Source organism: Aristolochia californica, unplaced genomic scaffold (genome assembly GCF_029961685.1).
Source record: "Aristolochia californica isolate CCGP_79_NKW_82.1479 unplaced genomic scaffold, dmAriCali1.0.hap1 SCAF_14, whole genome shotgun sequence".
Lineage (NCBI taxonomy): Eukaryota > Viridiplantae > Streptophyta > Magnoliopsida > Piperales > Aristolochiaceae > Aristolochia > Aristolochia californica.
The window spans coordinates 11,309,512-11,333,325 of record NW_027181815.1 but is presented as its reverse complement, the minus strand read 5'-3'; the positions used below and the strand labels follow the sequence as shown (position 1 = coordinate 11,333,325).

Here is a 23,814-nt window from a genome sequence, read left to right as displayed (position 1 = left end):
CTATTCAAGACCATTCACTCAGATGTTCTAAAAACCAACCCGATGAAGGCAAATGAGAAAGAAGGAAAACAAGGTCAAGTTATAAATGTTGTCCAAGTTCTTAGCTAATTAAACAATAGGAGAGAGAAAAGGTTTAGGTTGGAATCGTTTACCCAAACAACCAATCGCTAGGTGAACAAAGACATGAAGAGGAGATAATGATGAAGGTCAACCAATTGGACTACTCATGTCCAATCAATAGGAGAGAAAAACCTATAGAGACATCCATTTGGTAAACCATTTGACCTCCCAAACAAAAGAAGTTGAGCACCCAAAAGAAGAAGAAGAGGCATCTAATGAAGACTACCCTATCAGTCTACAACCATATGAATGACCCATTCTAGAAAAGTGGAATGAGAATGAAGTCTTCAATCTAAAAAAGATAAGTCTTCAAATCTATAAGTAAAGTATCTCTTTAATTAGAAATTCATCACGAAAATTTTCAAGTATTTATCGAGATTTCTAATCAAGATTTTACCAAGTTTCACAAGAGGACAAAAAATTCATTTTAAGCTCAATGGTTCAAATTTTGAACATTGAGAACTTGGCTAAATTGAATTGCTTTTGCCCCCAAAAAAAACTTGAACTCTAAGAGAAAAAATGAACATTTCCAAACACTCTCATAATTTTAATAGAATTTGAGGTTGAATTTGGGCATTTGAAAAAACACCCAACATATAGTTAAGTATTTATAAGCTTTTACGTTAAAATATTTAGTATATATTGTACTAGAATCATAGTTTTCATAATTTGAAATCATTTCATTCATTCTAGCATTCTGATTCAAAGGAGGCTACTGCATAGGATTATAAATTTGGGGCTAAAATTTTGAAATCTAAGTACTTCTATGTTGTATTTTGAAATCAATTGATTATACTTGGTGAAGCATATCTAGACTAAAATGCTCTTGCATTGAGTTTAATTGTTTTGTTCATATCATTCATACTTATTATTTTAAAGTCAATAGAATACACTTGGTCAAGTAAGTTTGAACTAAAAAAGCTTATACTTAGGAATTATCAAAGTTGTTCCGAACATGATTTATGGACTTAGATTGTGAAATCACCATTTGATTAAGCTACATTTAAGAGTCCCACATATTTCAAAACCAATCTAATTTTACTCTTAAGCTTTGAATTTTGAAATATGGTCATTTAAGGACCTAATTGAGCTATTGTTGCATAGAATAGCTACTTAACATTTGGGTACCTATTCCTATTATGTTTGTATTATAAGACATGCCTTATTGGGAAGTTTTTTATTTGGGCTAAAGTAAGCAAGTAACCCTAGCATTTTTGGGTCAAGCCTTGGCAAGACAAGATCATCTCTACCTCACTTTTATTCATAAGGGCCAGTGTGGCCGAAGAGGAAAAGATCGTTAAGCCATAGCTACTACTGCTATAAATTGTAAGTTGTTTGAATGCAAACGGTGCTAAAAACCCCTTGTGGGTCTAGGCCAGGTGTGCCTAGTGAGTTGCTATTTCAAATCCCTTTATGGGTCTAGAAGGATTTCCTAGTAAGCTACTAGAAAATCCCTTTGTAGTTCTAGATTGGATAACCTATTTAGCATTGTAAATGTATGTGAGGATGTAGTTGTGCAAGTTAGTTGTTATAGTCATTTGAGTCGCTTAAGTCTCTATATGAGCAGCATTGTATATTAGCCTTAAAGGTAGTTTGTTGTAAGTGTCATTAGACAACCCAAACATAATGAATTAACTCCAAGTTGCAAACATTTTGGCAGTGGATTAGCAATCTTATAGAAGATTGTAAACGACTATAAATCATTGTGTTCTTTGTGGGATCTATGAATGTTTTGTACTTGAATACACAATTAAATGAAATTAAAAATACACTTAAGGGAAAAATAAAAGAAATAAAAAAGAGTTAAAATTACATTTAAGTTAGAAAATCTATTTATTCCCACCCCCTAGGTTCGTTCATTTCCCTTTACATTTTTCTGTTTAAAGTCCCTCATTTTTCTTTAGTTTTTTCGGTCCAACACCCATTCCTTTAGTTTTTTGCTTCCCAAATTTTCAGATTTGATTAGTTAAAGCTTCTTCTTCCTCAAGTCCCAATTTTATCTTGTTTTATTCCTCTTGCTACTACTGAACAATGCCCAACAATAACAAATTCAGTTCCTCCCATGCTTCTTCTATGAAATTTAACATGTTTCTTGCTACCCTCTTCTCTAATTATACCTTCGTCAAAATAGCAGTGAAAACCTCTGCAAATTTCATTATTTTCTAAACTCCAATGCTTCTCCCTCTAGCTCATCCAAATTCTACTGATAAAGAGACCAAAATTCCTATTTTTTAGGCTCTCTCTACTTTAAACATCTTTAGTCCCAGAAAATTGAGGAGAAAAAAAATTTCAGTTTAGGTCTCTTGCATTCTATTTTTCACTAGAAAGAGTTTGTTGATTTTCAGGACTCCATGGATTTAACTCATGGAGAAAAAGAGAAAGAGACTCATTGAGAGAAAACCAGAGGAAGAAGAGGTTATGGACTTGATGTCTTAACCCTCCCCATGAAGTTCTATTTATAGATTAATAAAACTACTATATTACAATAATACCCCCTGAGGGGTTTAAGGTTTAAGGTTTTAACCTTGAAACTTTAACTTAATTACATTAATGCCATTTTTATGAGATGACTCTTTATTTACCATCTTGCAATCATTATATGTAGGCATATGGGCCTTCTCCTTTATAGGTGGGCTCAAGGCCCATCTTCTATATCTCTTGGATGTATGGGCCTTCCTTGGTCTTATGGGTTTGGGCTCATCTTCCAACACACTTGGATATGTGGGCATTCCTTGGTCGTGTGGGATTAGGCTCTATCTTCCAACACTCCCCCTCATGTTGGGGGTGAGAGAACAGCATGAACTCCTAGCTTACTGCAAATGATATATAAAATTTTTTTGTATAAAATGGCACATCTTCCAATATGCTTTTATCTTCCAACACTCCCCCTCATGTTGGTGCTCTCGTTCATGAGGCCCAACTGGCATAATATAAGTGAGAGTAAATCACTCCTAGCCGCTAAGACTTTGCTCCATACTCCAATCTTAACTCATGCTGAATGTAGGGCACACTCCATCTTTTGTAGGTAGTGTGTCTATCAGCATTGTTTTGAAGTGTCCACCTCCACCACTGTGTCACTCCACAGGACAACGACTCTCAAGTGGTAGAGTAATAAATGACATTAATAGGGGAAAATGGGCTTATTTATCATGGTGTCCCAAGGACACCAACTCTCATGGTGTCCCAACCCAACTGTGAAATTTTTTAGATTTAAATAAATGATGGTGTCCCAATCCGGGCACCAACTCTCAAGGTATCCCAACCGTGATATTTTTTAGAGTCAAATAAATTATAGCATGAAAAAAGGTACTGAGGGAACCTCTTCTTTAATAATAATGTTTCATCTAAAGAGACATAATAGTAACAGCTGAAATGGGTTTGGGTCCATATACCACGAACCAAAATAATCTATGTAAAATTGACCCATGAAATAATCTAATGCACATATCAATACCAAATAATATACTGACCAAAGAATAATCTGTTAATTCTTCAAAATAATAATCCAGCCAGAGAAAATTTTATCGACTCGCGCCGAAATATGCATAAATTTTGGGCACATATACCGAGGTAGAAAATAAGTGGACCGAATCAGATTGACCCGAACCGAGTTGGTCTGGGTTGACTCGGTAAGGAACATAAGTCATGCTCGGGTTGGCAGACTCGCCCGGTCCGGGCCGAGTCTTGGCAGGAGCTGAACTGGCGCTTGATTAAGTCAGTTTCCTAACTAAGGAAACATGAAATTTTTCAAGAGTATCGTCTTCTTCCCCACTTCCGAACAGAGCGGAAAAACCAGATGGAAACTTTCTGCCCGATGATAACTCCCGCCAGCTGAAAGTTTCCGAGAACGTTCCGAAATAGAAAATCAATCCCTCAGAAGATATATTTTCCAGTGGGTCGTCTTCCCCGAAGAACGCGTGAGCCAGCAGAGACAGAACGGGAACTTCCGGAAATAAACCAATCCAACAGAGACACTTGATTGACGATAGACACCAATTACGGGAAGAATATGGGAACAAAGAGATCAATCCGTAACAGGCTAGATGACTTTTCGACAAGCACCGTTCTGAATCAATACAGAGACAACGGAGAGATTATCATATTTTCACCCTCATCGCATATATGGACGCCTTTAATTCAGCATAATATGAAGAGATACAACAACGGAAAAAAAAAAATTGGATGCTGGGATCACCATGTAGAATAAATCATAGTAGAGTGATGCTGGGAGTCTCGGGCTGGATGAGCAGAGAACCAGGCTAAGCTAGCCGGAATAAAATCACCGGACGCCACGGTAACGATGAATAATTCTCACCAGCAAATGAAAGTAAACCGAAATAATGTCTCAATCATAAACTCGACATGAAGGATGGAGATGAGATTTGACAGATGGATATAAAAATCTAATATCTAGCAACCATGGAAAAAACCAACAACAAGATAAAAAACTATGGGAAAAAACGACCGAAAATAAATCCTGAAAAAAATATAGTCAGAATCCTAAAAATCAATTATTTGATACCATATAGATTTTCAGGACTCCAAGGATTTAGCTCACGGAGAAAAAGAAAATATTGAATTTATGAAAAAGAAAAATACTTTATTGACTTCATTATCTTATTACAATTAGAGTACATGAACCTTTATTTATAATAGAGGAAGATATTAGAGTCCAATTACAATAAAATTGTCATTGTCCCAATTACACCCAAACTCTAACACTTAAAGATAAATCCTAGTATAATTAAATAACTCAATATAGATAAAAGACAAATATAACTCAAACTAGATCTCTTCTAAGTCGTGGTCATAAGATAAAGATGCCTTTGTGAGTCCTTTTTTATCTTGCAACTTATGTGATAAGGATATCAGCTCATTGTAATCATGGTGGGTCCTACTTCTTATGGGTTTGGGCCCATCTTGTGGGCATTTCTTGGTCGTGTGGCCCATCTTATAATACTCTTAGATATGTTAGCCTTCCTTGGTTATATGGATTAGAGCCCATCTTCCAACACTCCCCCTCAAGCTGGGGGTGAGAAAACATCATGAACTCCCAACTTGTTACAAATGATGTATATAATCTTTTTGTATAAAATGATACATCTTCCAATATGCCTTAATCTTCCAACACTCCCCCTCATGTTGTTGCGTCCTTCCATGAGGCCCTGCTGGCATAATATAAGTGAGAGTAAACATTACTCCTAACCGGTAAGATATTGCTCCACACTCCAGTCCTAATGCTGGATGTAGGGCACACTCCGTCTTCTGTAGGTAGTGTGTCTATCGGCATTGCTCTGAAGTGTCCACCACCGTGTCCCTCCATAGGACAACGACTCTCAAGTGGTAGGATTAATAAAAGTCATTACAGGGGGGTAGTGGGTTTATTTATAATGGTGTCCCAATCCAGACACCGACTCTCATGGTATACCAACCGTAATATTTTTTAGAGTTAAATTTATCGTGGCGTCCCAATCCGGGCACCAACTCTCATGGTATCCCAACCGTGATATTTTTTAGAGTCAAATAAATTATGGTATGAGAAAAGGTATTGAGGTCATCTCTTCTTCAATAATGTCCCTAAAGAGACATAATAACTGTGGCTGAATATAACACGACCATCTTCCAACTCATATAATACGAATCAAAATAATAAACTTTGTAGAAGGACAAATGAAATAATCATAATCCGATATAAATATTTTTTTCTTAAATGCAGAAGCTTCATCTTTTGTGCACCCCATTTCTTGATTATTTGATTACATAAACTTATCCACAACATACAGAATAAAATACCTCTTTCTTGTACTTCTTCTACTTCTCCCCCTCAAGCTGGGATGTAATGGCAGGGATCCCAGCTTGAACCAAATACATTGTTTTGGACTCAATAGCACACCGAGTCACACAACGAAGGAGGCAACAACAACTCACTCAATAGGATTTATTTCTTATATTACTTTGAGTAGGATTTATTTCTTATATTACTTTGAGTAGGATTTATTTCATATATTGTTTTAAGTAGTAGTTATTTCTAATTACTTTTATATGTAGGGGCATTATGAAGAATTATTGTAACCCTAACCCTAAAACTCCATGACATGATCTATTTAAAGGGAAACAATGAATGAATGAGGCAAGCGTTGAGATTTTAGAATAACCTAGTGTAAATAGGCTAAGATCACCTCTTGATCTCGAGTTTAGGGTTCACTCCAAAAATCCAACATATCCTTCACCCTCCATTGCCATCCATCTTCATCCAACTTCCATCACCAGCATCCCAAGTAAGAAGAGGAGCTTCCTGCCCTTTTTCAAAGCCCAAAAAGAAGGTCTTTCCTCCTTCTTAGCAGCAGCAACAAGAGAGGAACTCCTACCTTATCGAGCAGAAAAGTGAGGATCTTCATCCTCAAACCCCGAGCAGTCCAGGTGCAACGTGGGAGTTGATCACAGCAGCAAAGAAGAGGTAATAATCTATTCCAAACTCGTGTTTCAAGTTAATTTAGAAAGAAGGTTGCAATCTTAGCTCGAGCAGCAACAAGAGGGCCAAACCCTCTTTGTCATGATAAAGAAAAGAGAGCAGCTTACTCTAGCAAGCTCAGAATTGTTGTGGGGTATCCTACCCTTCACAGAAACTCGTTAGGATCATCAAAAGAGGAGATTTCCTCCTGGTCAAGCACTGGTCAAGAGAAAGACTCACGTACAGACCTTTGACGTGAAGTGAGCTTTAATTCTAAGTGTTGGAGTCTCAAGTTTCACGCCATGTTACTCGATCCATGACCCGGGACTGTAACAACGTGGTATCAGAGCATGGTAACATGGGGATAGTCTCAGCAATGAAGAAATCCAAATCTAGATACAAAAGATAGAAGATAGCCTTGAAACAGCATAACCAGTGTTGGGGAAGGTTTGTGGGTTGGAAGAAGAGATGAGCCGAATCATCAGCATGCTAACTAAGTTGAGGGCAGAAAGACATTAGAGCCCAGTGGCGAGAGAGGTTACTCAACCATATCACAAAAGAGGGAGCAGTGGTCTGGGCGCACTGCTGTCCAAGGACCCCAGCATGGAGGCACAGTTCCAAGGTACACCAAGTTAGAGTTTTCCTCTTTCAATGGTTCAGTTGATCGCTTAATTTGGTTGCATAGATGTGAAAAAAAAAAATTAACCAAGGGACTACTGAATGGGATAAGGTGCAACTAGCCTCTTTCCATAGGACAGATGAAGCCATGTTATGGGTTACTCAAGTAGAAAAAGAGAGACCAGAGATGAATTGGGGATAATTTAAATATCTATGCATAGTTAGATTTGGCCCTCCCGCCAACAGCAACCCCCTGGGGGAGTTAGTCCTATTACGACAAACTGGTTATGTGGAACAATATAAAAAATTGTTCCAGGAAAAGTTGGCTCGTGCTGGTGAGAGGGTATTGGTTGACCAATAGGTCTCCCTATTCATAGCGGGTCTCAATGAGTATTTACGGCTAGAGGTGGAACTTCTTATGCCTACGGATTTAGCTCATGCAATGAATATGGCATGAGCAATGGAACAACAACAATAATTGCAGTAACGTAAGCCGGGTTGGTCGTGTGAGAGGAACACTTCCTCCACGTGGCAAGGGTGCCGCTATACGTCATCTCAGGGAGCATCTCCAACAGCACCCTCCTCCAAACACACTCCGACTACGACTCGGGTAGCCGATCCCCGCCCTAGTAATCCCCTACCGAACTTTATCAAAAAATTAACGAGTGTGGAGATGGCAGAACGGCGGTCCAAAAATTTATGTTATAACTACGATGAACAATATCGGGTGGGGCACCAATGTAAACGATTGTTTTGGCTCGAGGTGGAGGATTTAGAGGATCTAGAGGAGCCAGAGGATATTATCGAGGAGGAACCACCGGAGATATCCTTGCATGCTATTACTGGGCAAAAATCGCCTAACACAATACAAGTCCGAGCTCATGTCATCGACCGAGAATTGGTGGGACTAGTCGACTCAGGGAGTACACACAATTTTTTGAGTTTGACAGCCGCATAGCACCTCCAAGTCCATATACACCCTCATCCGACAACCACCGTCTCAGTGGCCAATGGTGAGAAGGTCCCTAGCTATGGGATTAGTAAGGCGGTAACTTTTTCCATTGGCTCTACTTCGTTTAATGCTGAATTTTTTGTTATTCCCCCGGATGGATTTGATATGGTATTAGGCATTAAATGGTTACAAACGTTGGGGCCCATTCTGTGGGACTTTTCGGCTTTAACCATGAGCTTTGGTTTGGTCGGGAGTCGGGTGCTCTTACAGGGCTGTCAGGTGGACAGGGCCCATCGCATGCACACTTTGCAGACACAAGAACAGCCTGATAGTACTATTGATGGTCTGGTTGAGGAGTTCTCTGGCCTCTTCCAGGAGCCTTCGGGATTGCGTCCCCTGAGGCACTGTGACCACAGGATCTGTCTGAAACTAGGATCTGAGGTAGTGGTCGTGCGACCGTACCGTTACCCACACCTTCAAAAGGACGAGATAGAGCGTCAGTGCCAGGAGATGTTGAAACAGGGTCTTATTTGTCCCAGTCGCTCCTCGTTCTCTTCACCCGTCTTACTTGTGAAGAAAAATGATGGGACATGGAGATTCTGCGTGGATTATCGGGAGTTGAACATGTAGACAGTGAAAGACAAGTTTCTGATTTCGGTAGTGGATGAGCTCCTGGATGAGTTACATGGATCGTGGTTATTCACTAAACTCAACCTCCGTTCGGGATACCATCAAGTTCGGATGCACCCCTCTGATATCGAGAAGATGGTGTCAGAAATAAAATCTGCTCTCGCATCCGCACCAGTATTACAGCTTCCCAACTTTGATGAATTATTTGTGGTAGAGTGCGACGCTTTGAGCGTGGGCATTGGGGTCGTTTTACAGCAGTTGGGTCATCCTATTGCGTATTTTAGCAGATAGTTGTCAATCCGCCCTCACAAGCTGGCAACCTATGAGCGCGAATTGATTGGGTAGGCCAAGGCGGTCCAACATTGGAGGCCTTATCTATGGGCTTTTCTCATACGCATGGATCACTATAGCCTTAAATTCCTACTGGAACAGCATTTGACAACGTCACCATAGCAACACTAGATCAGTAAGTTGTTGGGGTTTGACTTCTCGGTGGAAAATCGTGCGGGGAGATTGAATAAGGCGGCAGACGCCTTGTCGCGGTGTTTTGAGGATCAGTAGTCGGTCTATTCGATCAGCCAACCGAGATTTCTCATCCTGGACTTGGTGAAAGATGCACATGCCACTGGCCCTGCATTGTAGGAACTGCATCAGAAGATTTCGGAAGGGACAATGCATTCGAAGTGGCCTATCCAGGATTCACTTATTTATTACAAGCAACGGTTTTTCCTTCCACCAGAGTCCAAGTTGATTCCAGCTATTCTCTCGGTCTACCATGACAGTACACATGAGGGGATACAGAAGACCTTGCATAGAATTTGAGCTGATTTTTACTGGCAAGCCATGAAGCCCTCTACTACGACTTATGTGGGCGATTGTCAGGTCTGCTAGCGCAAAAAAGCCAAGCACTTGAGTCCAGCTGGTCTTCTCCAGTCTCTGGCCCTTCCTAGGCATGTTTGAGCCGACATTTCGATGGATTTTGTGGAAGGTCTACCCCTGTCCTCCGACAAATCCGTACTTTTCGTGGTGGTTGATTTATTTCTTATATTACTTTGAGTAGGAATTATTTCTTATATTACTTTGAGGATTTATTTCGTATATTGTTTTAAGTAGGAGTTATTTCTAATTACTTTTATATGTAGGAGCATTATGGGAATTATTGTAACCCTAACCCTAAAACTCCATGACGTGATCTATTTAAAGTGACGTGATCTATTTAAAGGGAAACAATGAATGAATGAGGAAAGCTTTGAGATTTTAGAATAACCTAGTGTAAACAGGCTGAGATCACCTCTTGATCTCGAGTTTAGGGTTTACTCCAAAAATCCAACATATCTTTCACCCTCCATTGCCATCCATCTTCATCCATCTTCCATCACCAGTATCCCAAGTAAGAAGAGGAGCTTCCTGCCCCTTTTCCAAGCCCAAAGAGAAGGTCTTTCCTCCTTCTCGGCAGCAGCAGGAAGAGAGGCCTCAACTCCTCCCTTATCGAGCAGAAAAGTGAGGATCTTCATCCTCAGACCCCGAACAGTCCTGGTGCAACGTGGGAGTTGATCACAGTAGCAAAGAAGAGGTAATAATCTATTCCAAACTCGTGTTTCAAGTTAATTCAGAAAGAAGGTTGCAATCTTAGCTCGAGCAGCAACAAAGAGGGCCAAACCCTCTATATCATGATCAAGAAAAGAGAGCAGCTTACTCTAGCAAGCTCAGAATTGTTGTGGGGTATCCTACCCTTCACAGCAACTCAATAGGATCATCAAAAGAGGAGATTTCCTCCTGGCCAAGCACTGGTCAAGAGAAAGACTCACGTATAAACCTTTGACGTGAAGTGAGCTTTAATTCTAAGTACTGGAGTCTCAAGTTCCACGCCGTGTTACTCGATCCATGACCCGGGACCGTAACATACATAGATGTAGCAATAAGCCAAAATAATAGAGATGTAGTAATAAGACCTTAAAACAGGGAGAAGTGAGATATTTTCCTGATATAACAACTCAAACAGTGACGCAAAACAATCGGCTTAAATTCGATTTTTTGGATACAACTGAAAACCAGCATGACCTTCCAATGTGAATATATCTTTAAATATAGATTAGATTGACATAAAATTTTCTCCTTATAAAAATTGACTTAAATACCTTTCATCCAAGTATAACTTCTCTTCATAAAATATAATTATTAGAATGTAAATAATCTGATATATTTCGGTCTCTGTCATCTAGCAGAACTAAGTACAGTTTCTTCTTTTTTTTCCAGCATGACCATTGACTCTTCCAAGATCAATATCTCCTTATAAAAAAATCATACCAAAAATTGGTCGAATAGATAATAAAATATCCTTAAATATCTTTCTTTTGATATATAATTCTCCATATAGTCTCTTTCTTGTTAACATAAAATACCTTGGAAGTGAAAGTTTTCTGCTGCTGCTCGAACCTCTTTTGCAATCTGACCTTTGCTACTTCGACTATCGATTTAGCTTTGTAGATAACTCAGATAAAAAATTGGTTAAATAGGTAAAAGAATAGACTTAAAAATATTTATTTTGATATATATTTCTTTGTATAAAGTCTAGTTATTGAGAGCAAAATACCTTGGAACCTGAAGCTTTCGGCTGTTGCTCGAACCTCTTTTGTAATCTGACCTTTGCTCATTCAAATATCGATATCTCTTTGTAGATAACTCAGATTGGAAATAATCATTTTTCCTTGGAAAGTAGATTAAAATATCGTTTCCTCAATATATAATTTTCATTATTAAAATCTCAGTATAGAGGTGAAAATGCATAGAAAACTACAGGTGTAGGAACTGAAATAAAAATAACTACGAACCTAGACTTAGGGTTTAGGGTTTAGAGAAAAGGATTTCATTATCATTGTAGGTTGACCAAGTCAAATCACAAAACCTACTCTGATACCATGTTAAATTTATGAAAAAGAGAAATACTTAATTACTTCATTAACTTATTATAATCAGAGTACATGAATCTCTATTTATAATAGAGGAAGGTAGTAGAGTCCAATTACAATAAAACTACATTTGTCCCAATTACGCCCAAACTCTAACACTTAAAGATAAGTCCTAGCACAATTAAATAACTCAATATAGAGAAAAGACAAATATAACTCAAACTAAAACTCTTCTAAGACATGACCATAAAATAAATATGCCTTTGTGAGTCTTTCTTGATCTTCCAACTTATGTGATATGGATGCCAGCTCGTGGTAATCATAGTGGGCCCTACTTCTTATGGGCTTGAGCCCATCTTGTGGGCCTTTCTTAGTCGTTTGACCCATCTTATAATACTCTTAGATATGTTAGCCTTCCTTGGTCATGTGGGTTGGAGCCCATCTTCCAACAAAGAAATGAACTCATTGAGAAAAAAACCAAAGAAAGAAGAAGTTATGGACTTGATGTCCTAACTTCTTCTTCCCCCTGAAGTTGTATTTATAGATTAATGAAACTACTATATTAAAATAATACCCCTGAACTTTGGGTTTAGGGTTTAGAGTTTTAACCCTAGAACTTTAACTTAATTATATCAATGCCATCTTTATGAGATAACTCTTTATTTACCATTCTGCCATCATTGTATGTGGGCCTATGGGTCTTCTCCTTGATCTGTGGGCCTTGAACCCGTCTTTTATATCTCTTGGATGTATGGGTCTTCCTTGGTCTTATGGGCTTGAGTTTATCTTCCAACACTTGGATATGTGGGCCTTTGTTGGAATTGGCTTCCTATCTTTAATATTCACATTGCGTCTTCTCTAAAAGGTCGATCACTTAGAGCGAATGGTTTCAATATGGTATCAGAGCAGGTCGGTCGTGTGTTCGAATCCCGCTACCCCCAATATTTGTGTTGACAAATATGGAGCCCCGGTTTGTGGGGGTTGCCCCGTGTTGTGGGTGTCGCACATGCGAGGGAGTATTGGAATTGGTTGTTTGTCTTTAATATTCATGTTGGTATCAAAGCAGGTCGATCGTGTGTTCGAATCCTGCTGCCCCCAATATCTGTGTTGACGAATTTGGTCCCCCGGTTTGTGGGGGTTGCCCCGTGTTGTGGGTGTCGCACGTGTGGGGGAGTGTTGGAATTGGCTGCCTGTCTTTAATATTCATGTTGTGTCTTCTCTAAAAGGTCAATTTTTTAGAGCGAATGGTTTCAATAGCCTTCCTTGGTGGTGAGGGTTTGGACCCTCTCTTCCAATGGAGTTTATATTCTTTGATCTCACATTATCTAGATAAGACTCTATATATGTTGCTTCCTAATAGGAGTTTCTATTTCTTAAGTAGGAATCCCTCGTGAGAAAATCTCCTATTTTCACCTAAGTCTCCTTCCTTAGGAGTTTCTAATTTTCTTATTCCATAACACCTTATCTAGAGAAGACCTTCTATTTCTCTCTTCCTCTACTGAAAGAGTTTAGTTTTCTCTTGTAGACATGTCTAAATTTTCTGGATTAGAAACTTGTGTTGCCTTATCTTGAATTTGAAATAAATTTGTCTTAAACTCTCTCGCCTTACCAATAGTTCTATTTTTCTTTTGAGATTTTTCTCCCGATTGGTTAAGTTTTGTTTGGAAAAGTTAATGAGTATTTTTGTTTCATCAAATTCATAATTTGAGTTCCATCTCAAAACTTTCATTTTTGTTGATTTATTTTTTGGAGTCTCTTGACATGAGTCCATCCTAAAAAGCTTATCAAAGTGTCAAAAAATCCAATTGTTCTCCCTAATTTAAAGCAAATCAAAACCTTTTGATTTCGCTACCTCTCCCTAATTTTGTTTATCTTCCTCTTGAGTCAAACCCCAGTTACTTTCATTCATTTGATTGATCTACTAAACGCCTCCTTATTTGGAAGTATGAGTGTTGCAATGTGCACCTCCTTCTAACGGAAGTATGAGTATTATTATTTTTTATTCACACCCTTAGTTTCTTAAGTATTTCTTCAATTTGTAATTAAAAAAATCAATTAAGAAAATGCTTATAAATTCACTACCTATAAAAAAACACACCCAACATTCAATGTGATTCAATTCTTTTATTCATTTTATTTAAGTGGTATTTTTTAGCTAAGATAATAATATTACCCATGATCTTTTTTTTTTGGAATCATTATTCATGTCCAAAAGCAAAACCAACATTGAACCTACACTTAAACCTAGTTTGAGGTGCAAGCAATGTTTTATTTGACAAACCTAAATTCCACAAGCTTGCAGAGTAAGTAATTGTAGCACCACCAGATGGGATGGGTTCTTGGGGTTGAATTTGTTGTAACAGGAAAAGAGGAATAGAACTTTTTCACCTTAAACCATCACTTTTCTGTCTCTGCAAATGAATAGATAACCAGCTACGAATACAGAAAGTAAGGAAAGGGAAAACTTAGTTGAAAGCAAAGAAGCATGTCAAAACAGTGAGAAATGCAAATTAAAAAGGAGTTCGTTGCGAATTTACAGTTAAGGGATATTACAAGCAGCAGGAGTATCAAAACCATTGGCTTCTACCTAAGTGAAGGAAAGAAATCCTACTCTAATATGCATAAACTATTAAATAAGAGTTTTGAACTCCTATGGATATCTAGGTCTCCAGTCGGTATTGGGCGTCCGATAGAATTGTCCATTTACGGATGAACCACCTACGCTGGGCTGGATCCCCGTGTCAACCGGGCTATTGGATCCGTATGGCTGCTGCCATACACGGACCTGTTGCCAACCTAGGTTTTCGTTCTGTTGGCTACCAAACTGAGATTCAACGTTCTGCAAAGGCACATGAAAAGTAGTTTGTAACATTGGCTGCTGAGCCTGAGATTGTACTTGTATGTTCAATGGATACATGGGCTGTTGGTGGCGAGGCACCGGACGCTGTAGTGACAACGGTGGGTTATGTGTCAGGGGTGGACGATGGGGTTTGCTTTCTTCATGGGGTCGCCACTCTGGAATATCGTCTTCGTCGTCGTCATCATTCCAAGAGTGAGTTTCAACCTGTAAACCCTGACAAGGAATGGGGCCGGGACTGGGTACCCATTTATCTAGACTCGGCGGTGCTTCAGTCTGCCCGTACTTGAGAACCAACTCTCTCATTTGCTCCACAGGACGAGTGGACTGCCGGGCTTGTAGAGGCATGCTACCTCCCGAAGGTTGGGTTATGCTTCTGCCAAATTCAAACTCCGGGAGGTCCTCTTCCCGTCCAACAGGCGGGCCAAAACCCGGCGGTAAATCCTCTTCATCATCCGTGGGCTTTGAGTTATTAGATGGGGGTGCACCCAGAATAGAGGGAAGATTTGCTCTGCTTGTGTTATCTTTTTCTTGTCTCTGTGTCTTTAGCGAGGAGAAATGCTGTTTTCTAGAGTTCTGTTTGTGATGGGAGGACAACTTGGGGGATATGGTGGAAGATATGTTAGCCCTTCTCCATACAATAATTCCTATAAGGCCACTATCGATGGTTTTAAGTGTTTCTCCATGATCCTTTGGTAGGAGGTTGCACAGATTTTCTACAGTTTTTTCATGGGGTGGACATAAGTAGAGTTCAACTCCAGGGGCGGGTTCCGCAACTCCAACTCTCTCATCAGAGGTATAAGAATCGGCCACCTGCATTAACATTTAAGATCAGTAGTTCAGAAGGTCCACTTCACATCACTAAAGCTGTAGATTAAGGGTATGAAGGTACGTATGAGCTCACCTCAGAGAGATTCAACCGGCCGATCTCAGGGGATCCCTCTTTCCAACTAAACTGGCCAATCTGCATGATTTGCAAACGTTATTCAAATAACATTAAAAAATGTTCCATTGCATCAAAGCAGTAAAAATAACTGGAAGAATGCAATCACGACAAAAGTACAGGAAAAAGATCCATACCATAATCGCACGGCTCCTAGATAAAGGAAGTTCTTGAAGAAATTTTCCAAAGGCATCAAGTCTAACTCTTCCCTTGATCTCTAAAAAGCTTGGCCACTCCTTTGTGGATGTTTTCTCTCCGCTGCATGTACCAAACTGGGTAAGTAAATCATACCAAAGACTGATAAATGCACTGGTAACCCAGATAAAAAACTTGTAGAAACCAAGACCAGAAGTCCAACGAAAACAGGACTAAAGCACATAATGATGCAAAATGGATTAGATATAGGAAATTACTCCTCAGTAACAGACAATTAAGAATGATTTATTGTTTACATAAACTTCATGCATCAATATGAATAGTGAAATTTATCATCAATAACGGAGGCATGTTTAGAGCACCATCTGGAAACAACACTACAAGGTGCCAATAGTTAGAATCGATCAATTAACATTGCACCAACCTTTGAAACCACATCTTGTAGCAACTGGCATTAAAGGGAAACCAAAACACAATCAAGAACCAGATTTGTAGCTTTACAATATTGATTAATTGGAATAGCATCAGAGCAGATGATTGGATAACCCTCCTAACCACCTAAACCCAACAAGACCTAAGTGGCCAAGTAGCAACAGAGCCCAGGAAGCAGGACAAAGCACAGATGGTATTTGATGGACTAGCACTACAGAATTTATTGCCATTTGTTAAAAAATAATTATTGCCATTTTTATAAATATTATTGCCATTTTATGCTCAGGAATTTAAAGAATTTTACAAAAGCCTAATGTCAGAAACTTACAAGATAAGAAATGGCTAAAATGACAATAAGAAAACCCTTAAGTCTCCTTACCCTATAAACGAGGGAACCCTCTCTCACAGTTAGTCGGGACAGATATCACAAGCTCACAACATCTACCCATTGAAACATTTTCTTGAGCACTGAGTACTCCTATGGTTGCAGTGATCAAGGAAAATCTTCACATAGATGCTCAGGTCTCTTGTCCCAAATTCTTTCCCTCAGCTGAACTTGTTGATTTTCAAAGGGAGAAATCATGACTGCATCAGTGAATTCCATCCATGGGTACACAAAGGAACCCTCCACAAGTCATCATCTTCAACGTCCTATGTATTTGCCATGGATTTTGACTACATACATACATATATATATATATATATATATATATATTCATTTGGTAAGAAAAGAATTAGTAGTACATGCTGCTTGAATTGGTATAATGGCTCAAGAAGATATTTGTGAAGAAAATGGCAATTCAGAAACTTTAATGTCTTATTTGATAGGTTCTAGTAGATCTAGTATGCGGGTCATTCTCTCCTCTAACATTTCTGCACTTCAAAGATGCCTTCAAGCTGCTTTTCCACCATGTATTCAAGCACATACACCAACGTGCCATCACAAAACCCACCAATTTATGTACTTCAATGATTTTTTATCATAATAGCTAATATTTACATGACATTCAAGTAACAAGTTCAACCATATACATAGCGCACAGATGGAAACATCACGTAACAGTGATAACCTTTGTCAAAGTAGAGACAGGTATCTTTGAAAAAAGTAGCACCACCAGACCATCATTTCACTGTTAAGGGAAAAAGTCCCCAGCTTTAAATTGACAATCGAGCCCCAATAACTAAGTAAAAAATGACATGAACTATTACAAAGTTCTAAATAACTTAACTCATGAAACTCAGACAAATCTTGAGCAACTCACAGTTTACCCTTTTTTGTTTTTGACAAAAGAAATATGAACCTATGAGGAAAGAAGGGAGACAGATGCATGGTTTATTAGATCATATGCAAAAAATGTGAATGTGTTAAATTTTAGAGATCCTAAAGGTTATAAATAAATGGATTTTATAGTTTTGTGTGGTGTAGAATGCCATCTGTCAAACACAATTTGATACTTATAACATATCTACAATACGGCTTTTTTTTTCTTTCAAATGACAATTATGGAGGTGTTATTGTATACCTTAATACTTGGACAAGATTTACAGAATGCCACTGCCTTACCCGAATAATGAGCACAGAAAAGTTAGAACAAGTGCTTGTGCTCCAAGATTAACCAGGGGCAGGCATTACAGAAACTCAATACAAATCAGGCTTCCCAAAAACACGATACATACTGGGCATTACGGGCATTAATGCCCTTCTGTGACGTCCAATAGGACCCCAAGATCCATTAACGCCTCTAACATCTCTCTAAAAATACAAAGATGTATCAGATGTTATATGTAATGTAACTAAACCATACACCCACCATATTATTTCCTTATGTATACAAGAAAATAAATTTTAAAAAAATAATTCAGACAACAAAAATGTAACAAATTTGCTTCTGAGATAAAACATTTGATATCAGATGTGACACAACACTTCTTAATGGAAAAGATACACTTTTCACTTGTAGTAAGTGAAAGCTGGAAAATAATACGTGCTACAACAATTTCAACAGTAAATTGCATTTCAAATTATGAGAGAATTGAACCAATCTTGCTACCTATTAAGCTAATTGGTTGAAGGTTAATTGCATACATACCACTCATACATGGCATAAAAACTGACATTTGCCTATGGTTTAAATTAATGCTTTCATACATGTATCGTATAACATAAATAACCTATATACAACTCCCATCAAATTCTGCATGTTAAGTGTTAACTTTAACAAGTGAAAAATCCTTCATGACACTGATCATATGTGGGTCTATGAGTTATTCAATATGCAGCCAAGTAATCTGAGACCAGCTAGAACAACAAAAGATAACAAGGGACATACTACTAGGTGGATTGTACACTCGTCTGAGCTTTCAAAGCTCACATGCATATATATAAGAAAGTCGTTTCACATTGCGAAGTTAGTTTTAACTAAAGAATTTAACTAATGATATATCAGTAATTTTGGCTCTTTTAACTCAAAAGTTAAATGTGGAAATATTTTTTTTTTAATGGCATAACGTGGTGAGGGTATGTCGATATTAATGCCATATTATAAGGGGAGTACGCAGGTCAACAAAGGCATTCAACTTGAAAGCTTAAGAATTCACTATACACAACTTCTCCTGGGCCCTCATTGTGGTTCTGAGCACGTGTTTTGGGGAAGGCCGAACTAACCACAGAGACTCATTGAACATGCTCTGATACCACAAAGAAAGGCATCTAACTCTAATAACAATAGTTTAAGTGGAAAAGCCCAACCCAGGTTCTTAAACTAGATAATCGCTCACTTCATCACAGATGTAGGAGCATACTCAACAGTAATCAACGAACCTTAAATTATATTTTGCATACCAACCCAGTCTAAACTGTTGCCATCTTGTACTACCATAATTTTTTTAGTGCTATCTTTACATACTTAGACACCTCAAAAATCTACAGCATCAGCAATAAGTTAGATACTCAAAAACTCCTCATAAATCTTTTTTTTTAATAAGAACAATGAGAAGATCTTCTCCTATTGGTAAATAACCTTCCTTGGCTATTTGGACAAAAAGAAAGTCTCATGTGCATGTATAATAGGTGTCTTGCAAATACAAAAGCAAAGAGAGTACTTATCAACTCTAAATGTCATAAACAATCTTGCCATGCACAAAATGTGACCTTAGTCACAAGTGCCTTGACAAAATCTTGCACTAATGCACCTCAGGTTTCCCAAATAAACAATATAACCCATAGCTTCTACATGTTAGTGAAGCTTTTACCAGCTAAAGCAGACCGTGTGACCTAAAAACATTATTGATGCAGCAAATAGAATTCCAACGCAAATCAGCTCACAAGTTGCACTAGATTCCTCACTCAACTAACAGAACAAAATGGTTCAGAAAAGGAAATCGCATTGTGGAAAAAATGTACCTCATGTCCATACGTGAACAACGTAGCATGATTCTGAGTATATGCTTTGAATCATATGCCACATAATGGAAACATTTTCCTCAAATTAAAAAAAAAAAAAAAAGCAAATGATCTAGCACAGTATCTGAAAGTTCAAAAGCAAAAGAACTAACCTTTTGTACATGCCAACAACAGTAACTATGGAAGAAATGTTAAATTGTAGTAAACCCTCCCAGATATGGTCAATTTTATTTCCACCGTGACTAGGGTTTTTTTCTGACTCAACAGCAACCCCAGTAGACTTCTGATGACTATCATTTATCTGGTCTTTCACATCAGCTTTAGTTGACTTGTCTGGACTAGATATATTCACAGGATCCCCAAAACTAGAAGTCGATGAATCCATCTTCCTTTCTGCATTATCCAGTTTTTTATCTTCAACTGAAGTATTAGCAGCAGTTTTTACAGTATCACCAGGTAAGTTCTCAAAAGGTGGCTCAGCATTAAGAGAATCCATAAACTCATCAAGAGAGACAATTTGAGGAAAACAATCTGAATCTTTCAGTTCATCCTCCACTACAATGCCTTGCATCAAATCCGTATTATCAGGTGTAAGGGTTATTACGTTATCCTGACCAGAAAAAACTTTTGCAGGTGTCTCAATCTCATTAACTTTTCTTGGTTTTTGAGAGTCAGTTGCATTATTTTTAGATGGAACCTTTGCAAGTGAACTCTCGCCAATGGCCACCTCAACTGAGACACTGTCATCTTGTTCAAATTCAACTTGAAATTCTCCTTTATGTGTTTTCCTCACTAGACGTCTTATATCTACTTGTGCATCTGGCAAAACCACCATTTGCGCAAGCTCTTCTGCTTTAGCTATTCTCCATTGAGAAAGCTCCTCAGAAGCAAGTTCCTCTGCAGTCATGGTACAGAGCTTTTCAGGAGGAATTTCACCTGACATTACTCGTTCTCTCAGTTCAGGATTATTACGGTCTTTCAAATTGAACAAAAGAGACCGTCCTTTCTCCTTGTATTTCTTATTGACACCTCCATATAATTTAAAGAGTTCCTCTTCTATTTTAACAGCCAAAGTTTCTGGACGCTTGACCATGTTTTCCCTGTCATCATGAGGGACTTCCACCACATGATCCAATTTAAGCCTTTTGGTATTGTGTTTATCATTTATTTCATAGCTCACAAAATCAGGTTCAGATGCCCAGTATAGCCCATTTCCCTGGAGAAGATCATCTTTAATGATGAAGGATGCATCTTCTGGAAAGATATGCTTTGATTGACATTCTTGTTCACATGCCCAAACTTTTGGACCTTCCACCTTGTTCTCATTAAAAGAACTCTCATGCCAGGGACCTTGACCTTCAGTATGACTTCCATCCGGTTCAGAAGTAGTGGACATGATGGTTCCTGATGGTCTTTCAGGCATAGGGCTTGCTGCAACATTTGTACCTACAGAACTAGAATCAACCGGTTGGGGGTTTGCCTCACCCAGGATGAAAACATTTTCAGACTTATTTTGAGGCATTTTCCCCACATCCAATGCAGCATTCTGTGAATGGCCAACCAAAGCCAATGCAGCAGCTAGAGACTCACGCAGCTTAGACCTAACAGATTCAAAAGACCGGGACTGGACCTTGGGAGAAGGTTCCATCTGCAAAGTCCTCTTGTTTGTTGCTGGCAGCTGCTCTGTAAAAGTATTATTATGTATGTTAGGCTTTAGTTTAGGCATGCTGGACTGTGGTTGGTATTTGGGAGATAGATCCATCCGTAGAGCTCTTTTGTTTGCTAGAGGCACCTGCAGCGAAGCAAAATTATAGACCACAGTAGGCTGGATTTTTACTGGAGGAGATGGATCCATCTTTGGGATTTTCTGGTTCGTTTCTGGTAGCTGCAATGAAGCAAGATGATTAGCCATGGCCACCTGAGACTCTACCTTGGAAGATGGTTCCATTTGTTGTGTCCTTTCATGTGTTAAGTGGAACTGCTGTGGACCAAAATTATTGGCCATGGTAGGAATTTTTCCGTAAGCATACATTAATTTAGGTTTTCCCCCAGACAGTTCGCCATGGCTTCGATAATGCACTTTTCAGATCCTATCATGCAATTTGATATTTTGTCAGATGACAGTAATAAGATAACACATAAATATAAATATCTAAATATCTAGAAATAGATTACTTCCCAGTAAAAGCACAGAAAAAATACTTGTAACCAGATTAAACAGAAACATGCAAATTCAGCAAATTCAAAGTGAAAAGAAAACAAATAAAAATTAAGAAGAGAGAACTCGTTGAAGTTAATATGGTTCTCCATTTTTTTCCAAAAATATTATTTGATTCTACTACTTACACCTTCATCAAACAGAATCAGGTAGTTTACAAATAATAATTGCACCTAGTAAAATTATCTGTCATCTCTTTAACGTGCTCATAGGGTGTTTACATAATATTATATCAAATGATTAAAAAATAGAAGCAAGAGATATGTTCTTGAAATACCAATAAGATAGTGATATTCCTATAGTAATCACAGCTAAACATGTATATCTCTCCAGTTATCATACTTTTTCAGAGAAAAACGCTTACAATAGGTCAATAAATACTATGAAGGAGATTAAGTTCAAGCTAACACCACATACTGTATGCGGTCATTCGGCTACCATTTTCCAATCGCAGAAGAACATAGGTATCGGTGTTCTTTGAACGAACCCAGATGAGCAAAATGCAAAAGTTTCACCCAAGCAAAGCAATTGAATACGCGAAAATCCTAAAATTTCCTAAAAGGAAAGAAAGCGCATTCCAGAAAACTAGGGCAAGAGGAAACAAAAACATGATAGAGGAAGACAGGATTCAATTGAACATGCTAGAGTAGAAAAAATTACCAATACCAAATTCCAAGATTTAAGTAGAAGTGAGTATAAAATTACCTCCGAAGAAACGAGCGAAAATCCAAGGTCGGAGAAATGGTGCTAGAGACGCCGGATTTAAAGAGAGGAAGCGAAACGGAACCAAACGGGAACTTCAATATCCCCACACAAAATGAAAGAAAAATGTCGATTGCAGGCGCCAGGGCAAGTCGGCGGACCTCTATCTATGCATTCTTGTTTTGCTATGAGTCTGTGACGGAGGAGCTGACAGAGCGCTTATAAATGAGGACCAGGAGGACCAGTGGAAGAGGTAGGGCTTCCTCTTATTTCAGTGTGCAAAAAAAAAAACTGGCGATAGTGAATTTTGAAAGTGAAAACTGAAAAATGAATTAGTTAGGTTTGTTCGGAAGACAGAAATTGGAGAGAAAAAAACGAAGAGAAAAACAGGAGAAAATGAAAAAATTCCCATGGGAAATGAAAGAGAAAATAAAATAAAAATATATTTTCTCTTGTTTGGATATATTCAATGAATAAAAAAATTAGTAATATTTCAAATTTTTATGATTAAAATTTTTTTTAAAGTTTTTATTTCTTTTATTTTCTCCCCAAATTTCATCATCTTGTCTGAGAAATTTTATTAACTAAGAGGGAAAGTGATTTTATCTCTTTTTTTTTTCTCAATGATTCTCTATTGCCAAACAACAGAAAAATGACTTTTTCTCCACTTTTTTTTTTCGTGTTCCAATAATGCCCTTAGTGAAAGTGAAAATAAAAGTGAAAGCGAATTATGCGAGAATGAGTAAGGCAAGAGTAAACAAGGCTAAGCAAGACGGTGCAAGGGAGAGAACGACGAGAGAAATTGAAATCACATGTCAAGAGAAGAATTTGACTTTCGCTCATTTATCTTAAGAATGAGTGAACACTTTAACTCACTTGTGAAAACAGGTTTTCCCTAGTGAATGTGAACACTTTAACTCACACATGAAAATGCACACTAACAGGTCCAATGTCTTCTTCACCTACCCTTTTGTTCTCACGTTGGGTTTTGTTCAATGTTGGCCCCGGTGTAGATGTGTTAATCCCTCAATTGGATTGGAACTTCAAAATCAAGACCTTATCAATTTTGCCCAAAAAGACTAAGGGATTGTTTTTTATGAAATAAACCCTAATGAAAGAGAACATTCTTAGTGTGTTCAAGTGATATAAGAAAACTTCTATTTGCTAACCAAAAACACGACTCACTTCACCATAAATAGAATTTTTTATAGTTTTAAGTTCTTTTTATATATGTAGTTTGTAAATATTTATATTCTATTTAAAGATGTAAACTTATGCTGGCACAAAAAAATGTGTACAACTTTACCGAAGAAACATAAAGTAAATTCAAGGTATTTGAATTCTATGGAATTTTACATATGTCACAATGTATACTAACATGAAGTTGTGTGATCCATGTAAGAACAATTTTTAAAAATTAAAA

The 23,814-nt window shown here is 38.0% G+C and overlaps 1 protein-coding gene across 1 annotated transcript; it reads right to left on the bottom strand.

Moving 5' to 3' along the window:
- Positions 1–14,124: 14,124 nt before the first annotated feature.
- LOC137950134 (uncharacterized) lies at positions 14,125–22,569 on the bottom strand. Its single transcript, XM_068796513.1, has 5 exons — positions 22,395–22,569; positions 19,624–21,561; positions 15,618–15,738; positions 15,442–15,501; positions 14,125–15,350 (listed from the first exon to the last, which is right to left on the bottom strand). Exons 2-5 carry the CDS (start codon positions 21,501–21,503, stop codon positions 14,331–14,333), a joined length of 3,081 nt encoding a protein of 1,026 aa, XP_068652614.1. The 5' UTR covers positions 21,504–21,561; positions 22,395–22,569; the 3' UTR covers positions 14,125–14,330.
- Positions 22,570–23,814: the final 1,245 nt, after the last annotated feature.